The sequence below is a fragment of the Lycium ferocissimum genome, chromosome 2, assembly GCF_029784015.1.
Source record: "Lycium ferocissimum isolate CSIRO_LF1 chromosome 2, AGI_CSIRO_Lferr_CH_V1, whole genome shotgun sequence".
In the NCBI taxonomy this organism is placed as follows: domain Eukaryota; kingdom Viridiplantae; phylum Streptophyta; class Magnoliopsida; order Solanales; family Solanaceae; genus Lycium; species Lycium ferocissimum.
This window is the reverse complement of record NC_081343.1, coordinates 45275609-45282403: the sequence shown is the minus strand read 5'-3', so window position 1 is coordinate 45282403 and position 6795 is coordinate 45275609. Positions and strand designations below refer to the sequence as shown.

Here is a 6795-nt window from a genome sequence, read left to right as displayed (position 1 = left end):
CAACACTTAATTGGGGTGCCAAAATGAAGAAAAAAAAAAAAGGATAAGTTTAGAGGGCCGCATATGCATTAAGCCTATTCAAAAAGGTTAAAAATCATAAAGCATCATAACTTAAACTTTTTACTAAGCTATTAGCTTCCTGTAACTGCAATACAGTGTACTATAACCTGTTTTGAAATTTAATCATCCGGTATATGAATTCATTAGGTCCAATTAATCTAGATTCGCATTAACCGTACCCGGTAAAGGGAATAAAGGCTCAAATCCGCTAATGAACAGTGTGAATATAATCCTTTAGATCTTCAATATTAGATCTCCATTAGATCGTATTTTCAAGATAATCGTCAAATTAATACTCATCTTGTTATGTTATGTGACACACTTTTTTTTTAGTCAATATTAAAAAAAAGAGTTGCCACCTTTCTATTTTTTAGTAGTAATAATTTAATTTTAAATTTTCATTTTACCCCTAATGAAATGATTTACATCTACACAAATATCTATAACTTGTTTTAAATTATAAGTTTCAAAAGTCTTTTTGTCATTCTTAAATTTCGTATCCAGTCAAACACCTTCACATAGTTGGGACAGGTGAGTTATTTTTATCAAAGGAATAAGATTTTGTTTAACTTGCATTGATCCATTTTATAAATTTTAACGTTGGTAGTAGATTGTGATGCAATAATAACCACTACAACTTAGGTAGATGGTTCATGCCATAAGATGATTCGTGGATTCTAGCCAATTGCTAACTTTTTTTTCTGCTTGAATTGTTAATTCATATTTTATAATATATAGTACTCTATAACTGCCATAAGTGTTTAGTACGATGGTTTAATATAATAAGTTTCCATTAGCATATAAAATAGTATAGTAAGTAGAGAAGTTCTCCACTTGCCATTGCCTTGTCTCCAACGCCAATAAAGAGGAAAAAAAAAACATTAGAGCAAGAAGAAGGAGAAAGAAAAACTGGAGCTTATCAAGGAGAATGAAATAAAGGAAGAGAAACTAATTGGATTTTTAAAAATCCAATTAATTATAAGGTAAAATATTCATGGACAACTCTTGATTTGATTGATTTTACTTTAGTTTTAGGTGCTTTTATTTTTATTTTTTATTTTTTTTGGAGTAATCATATGATGAGTGTTGTTGTTTTTCTTTTTTCTTAGTTTTAGATGTGCTTTTTTCATAAATTCACGTTCTTTTTCCTTGATTTTCCGATCTATTTTCCTCTTAAGAACAAAGAAATACCGATTTCGCATTTTTCAACTTGATTATTCATTTGTTTGTATATTGTTTGAGTATTTTATTTTTGTGGCTTTATGCTCTTGATTTTGTTGAGATTCATTAATGAATTCTTGAAATCTAATAGCCTTCATACTGAGTTTGCATGCGGAAACTATTATGTGTCTTTTTATTTTAATCAAGTTCTATGCGGGTAAAATATACGGAAAAGTCTCAAATATTCCATCGAACTATTGGAAATGACTCATTTATGTCATTCGTCAATAGTTTGGCTCATTTACGTCACTCGTCAATAGTTTGGCTCATTTATGCCATCAAACTATCGGAAATGACTCATTTATGCCACTCATCATCATTTATGCCAGTTACCAAAATGACTCATTTATGTCATTTTTCATTTAATTTCACAAAAATGGCCTCCAACTAGATTATGGTTGTGGGTGGGTTCGGATCCGTGATTTTCATTCGGAAAAAAAAAGAAAGCTAAATATTTTTTTACCGAGGGTGTTCGAAAGTTAATGTATGCACATAAATACGAAAATTTACCCTATATATAGACGCTGTAATTTTTAGGGTGTTGTGGGTGGGTTGTGGGTTGTGTGTATGGGTCGGATTTTTTATTAATTTGAGATTTAAAATTAGGCTGGTTTAATTAAACGACGTATACCTCTAATTGGAGGCCACGTGTCATATGTGGTATTGTAAAATTGGTGTTAATGAAAAATGCTATGGATGAGTGATTTTGGTAACGGTAATGGCATAAATGAGCCAAATTATTAATGAGTGGCATAAATGAGCCATTTCTGATAGTTCGATGGCATAAATGAGCTAAATTATTGACGAATGACATAAATGAGCCATTGAAAAGGCTCAAATATGCCATCGAACTATCTGAAATGGCTCATTTATGCCACTCGTCAATAGTTTGGCTCATTTACGCCATCAAACTATCAGAAATGATTCATTTATGCCACTTATCAATAGTTTGGCTCATTTATGCCATTGCCGTTACCAAAGTGACTCATCCATGTCATTTTTCATTAACACCGATTTTACAATACTAGATATGACACTTGGCCTCCAACTAGATTATGGTTGTGGGTGGGTCGGGTGTATGGGTCGGATTTTTTTATTAATTTGGGATTTAAAATTGGGCTGGTTTAATTAAATGACGTGGACCTCTAATTGGAGGCCACGTGTCATATCTAGTATTATAAAAATCGGTGTTAATGAAAAATGGCATGGATGAGTGATTTTGGTAACGGCGATGGCATAAATGAGCCAAACTATTAATGAGTGGCATAAATGAGTCATTTCCGATAGTTCAATGCCATAAATGTGTCAAACTATTGGTGAGTAGCATAAATGAGCCATTTTCGATAGTTCGATCACATATTTGAGCCTTTTCCGTAAATTATAATAATTATTAGTTAGAGACCTAGTAGAAATGGAAACTAATTATCACATGTTAAATTACACTTAGAGTGTAAAAAATCAATATATAACTTAAATCGTTTTGATTTTGGTCATTTGAGGTACAGGCACAATCTGTTGAATATCTATTTGTTTCAAGCACAATACTTTGATTTCTTCGGAAGTTTTTGATCATTACAAGTTATGCAATATCAGCAATTTAAATTCCTGGTCATGTACAATTAAAGCTAAGTGGGATATACTTATATAATTTTCAGCATAATCAAGTACTTAAATGATCTATTGCTCCATCTTTTGGGTACACTTAATAGCTAGTTTTCTCAAATGCATGAAAAGGAAGAGAGATAGTATGCCCTTGTGTTCATCTTTCAAAATCATCACGAAAAATGAACGAGTTCGAAAAAACAGCAGGAAAAATCGAGAGTTACCAAGAAAGTTACCAAGTAAAAGAGCAATGGAAAAGATATATCAAAAAGAAAAGAGATATTTCATCTTTCAAATTCAATTCTTGAGGCTAGGGGCGAAGCTTGAGAGAAAGCTCAATAGCTTTAGGGGGTGTATAAAGTAAACCGATAAACCGAAAAAAAAAAACTCGACTAGTGGTTTGATTTGACTTGGTTTGGTGTTGAAAAAAAAAATCGACCATAATTGGTTTGGTTTGGTTTTAGCTAAAAAAAAGTCAAACCGAACCAAACCAACCCGACATCACATGTATTCAATTTTTAAAATATTTTATACATAAAAATATTTATTTGTAATGTAATTTATAAATATTTCTTAAATTTTTTCGTAGTTTTTTTAATCTATAATTATCATATTATTCAAGCTTGAACTTAGAATTTTGAATGTCAATAAGTTTTATATCCTATGGATGTGAGTAACTCATATAAAGTCCAAATCAAAACCAACTCAAAACTAAAACTAACAAAAGAAATTCAATTTACCACTAGGAATGACAATAATGTTAGATAGCTATTATTTAGTTTTGCATAATTGGTTTAGAGAATGAAAATACATAACTTTTTTTTCTTGTCATGTAATTAATACTTATTAGCCGTATTTATTTTAGCATGACTTAGTATTTTTAGATTATGGTCATTTTCTTTATGGCTTATTAATTAGCAATATTTATTTTAACCTATTTTATTATCTTTATTGAATATTTTAATACAATGTCATCACTCTTATCACATTTTTTGTTATTTTGTTATGAAACACCTTAATTATATAGTTGTATCTTACTAGGACTAAAGAAATATTTGAAGTAAAAGTTAGTATATGTTTTGTATCAAGACTATTCCGGAAAAAAAACCCGAAAAATCCGAGAGAGCCGAATAACCCGAGAAAATCCGAGATTGAAAAATCCAAATTTTATTGGTTTGGTTTGGTGTATAAATTTAAAAATCCGACGCAATTAGTTTGGTTTGGTGTTTAAAAAATTCGAACCAACCCGATTCATGTACACCCCTAGTCAAAATCTTGTATAGCATTAAGAAGTTACTTTATATGTATAAATAATTTATTCCTAGAGCAAGTTGCAACTCTTTAGAATTCAAAACCCAACAACAACACACCTAGTGTAATTCCACAGGTGGGGTCTGGGGAGGGTAGTGTATACGTAAACCTTACCCCGAGACTGTTTTCGATAGACCTTCAGCCCAAAGAACAATAAAAAAAGAGGCAATAGCAACAAGCAGAAACAATAACAGAATAATAAAGAGGCAATAGCAACAAGCAGAAACAATAACAGAATAATAAAGAGGCAATAGCAACAAGCAGAAACAATAACAGAATAATAAGGTAACCCATAAACTCAATATTCGCTGAGGCTATATCTTGAATCCACATGATTTTGCTATTTTTAACTTTTTAAGAGAAAGGGGTGTCTCCTTATCAATCTGTGATCCATGTTGTCTATCTATTTTAGCTTTAGGTTATTATTTCTGTTCCTATTTTCAGGCTAATTGCAGATGATTTGAGGCTCTGAAGGTCTTTGAGGATGTTGGACTTAAACAGAATAGAACCTGAAGAAGGAAAGATAGAATTGGATCATCACGCTAACTATGATATTGATCACAAATCTAATCTTAGATATGGTGATTGGGTCACTTTCAAGAGCCATTCATCTAAAACAGTTCGAATCTCTCGACCCGAATCTTCGAGAGTTAAAAATTCTGATAGTAGTGAACCTCAGGATGCAGATTATCCCTCACTTAGCTATGAACTCGAGAGCGAGATTCTAGCCAGGTTTCCTAGGTGGGAGTACTGGAAACTTTGCCTCGTAAACAAGAGATGTTCAATGCTTCTAAAGAGCGGCGATATATTTCAGATTCGTAAAGAGAATGGGTTCAAAGAACCTTCGGTGTTTATGTTAGCAAGTGGGGAGACTAACTGGTGGACATTTGATCGTGAGTTCAAGTCCAGAAGGAAAATCCCTGATTTACCCTCAGATGTTTGCTTTACGTTTGGCGATAAGGAATCGCTTTGTGCAGGCACACATTTACTCGTCTCGGGTAAGGAAATCGATGGTCTCGTTATTTGGAGGTTCGAATTAGCAACGAATAGCTGGTACAGAGGTCCCTCTATGGTTAATCCTAGGTGTTTATTTGCATCAGCTACTTGTGGTACCTCTGCTTTTGTTGCTGGTGGTGTTGGTAGTATGGCGAATAGTCAGGTCTATGACACGGCTGAGAAATACAACCCCGATAGCAGATCATGGGACCCACTACCGAGGATGAAGAGGAAGAGGAAACTCTGTGCGGGATGTTACATGGACAACAAGTTCTACGTGATCGGGGGAAGGAACAAGAACGGTGAGTTAACATGTGGAGAATTCTTCGATGAGGGTAAGAATAGATGGGAGCTGATTCCGGACATGTTGAGGGACGATCCGGAACCAGAGGGACACTCACCGCCACTCATAGCTGTCGTGAACAACGAGCTGTACTCGCTCGAGGCTTCTTCAAATCAGCTGAAGGTTTACTTGAAAAGAAGCAACACTTGGAGAATGTTAGGGCAAGTACCAGTGAAAGCTGATTTTAACAGGGGATGGGGCATTGCTTTCAAGTCACTGGGAAATGAACTACTTGTAATCGGAGCTGCTTCGTCATCAACGTCTTATTCGGGTAATTCCATGGCTATATATACTTGCTGTCCTGATCCTGATGCAACTGAGTTGCAGTGGAAACCTCTCGACAGTGGTCGAAATCGACTTAGTAGTTTTATCTTAAATTGTTCAGTTATGGTAGCTTGAATAATTCCGCTAATTATCAGCCAACAAGAAGTCTTGTATTGTGATCAAAATATAAGTGGCATGGCCTTTCTTGCATATATTCACTAGTGTTTGCTCTGTTATACTACTTTGCAGAGGCGTATGTAGCTTTGTAACTTTCGACACGGAGCATAAACTTATGTGTAAAAATCTACTAAAATTTTAATAAATAATAGATATGAATCCCTAACTTTAAAAATATAATGGGTTCAATACTAAAAAATTTAAGTTTAAACCCATAGAGTTTAAATCGTAATCCTTTTCTTGTGTACAATGTGTTTGTGAAAATTCCCAAGGGAAATGAGGGTTTGACCCATTAGAGTAGTTGAGAAGAGCCTATAAGTTCAGTCTTATTATGTTCACTTATAGTAAACATTGAAAGGTCCATGTAGTTGGAGCTTATATGTGGTTAAAAAAAATTGAAATCCACCATGAAAGAACAAGCTTTGAAGCTTTGGAATTGGTATTGAAAAGAAAAAATGAAATATTGGGTTTCAATTTTTAGTGGGTCGGTGTGTCATCGGTCGGCGGGGGTTAAAAGAATTTAAATAGGTGAGTAGATTTAACTGAAAGAAAAAAAAGTCATGTAGGCGCTACATAGGAAAATATGTGGCGTAGTTGGAATTTCGAGAGCTAACTAACTTTTTCTTTGACCGATTTTTTTTTATGTGTTTTTTTAATAGTTTAAGTTGTTAATTATTTGACTTATAATACTTTTCACGTAGTTTTTAAATATACAAATTTTATTTCAAAAAACTTAAAGCTTCTACGTCCGAATTCACGGTCAAAATTTAAAAGTTTGAATCTTGAAGGGTGTGTTCGATGTGGAGGAAAATGTTTTCCTG

The 6795-nt window shown here is 33.5% G+C and overlaps 1 protein-coding gene across 1 annotated transcript; it reads left to right on the top strand.

Moving 5' to 3' along the window:
• Positions 1–885: 885 nt before the first annotated feature.
• On the top strand, positions 886–5947 carry LOC132048108 (F-box/kelch-repeat protein At3g27150-like). Its single transcript, XM_059439039.1, has 2 exons — positions 886–1043; positions 4639–5947. Exon 2 carries the CDS (start codon positions 4679–4681, stop codon positions 5930–5932), a length of 1254 nt encoding a protein of 417 aa, XP_059295022.1. The 5' UTR covers positions 886–1043; positions 4639–4678; the 3' UTR covers positions 5933–5947.
• The last annotated feature ends 848 nt before the right edge of the window (positions 5948–6795 follow it).

Coding starts and splice junctions, on each gene's coding strand:
- LOC132048108 (XM_059439039.1), top strand. CDS start 4,679: ATGTTGGACTTAAACAGAATAGAACCTGAAGAAGGAAAGATAGAATTG.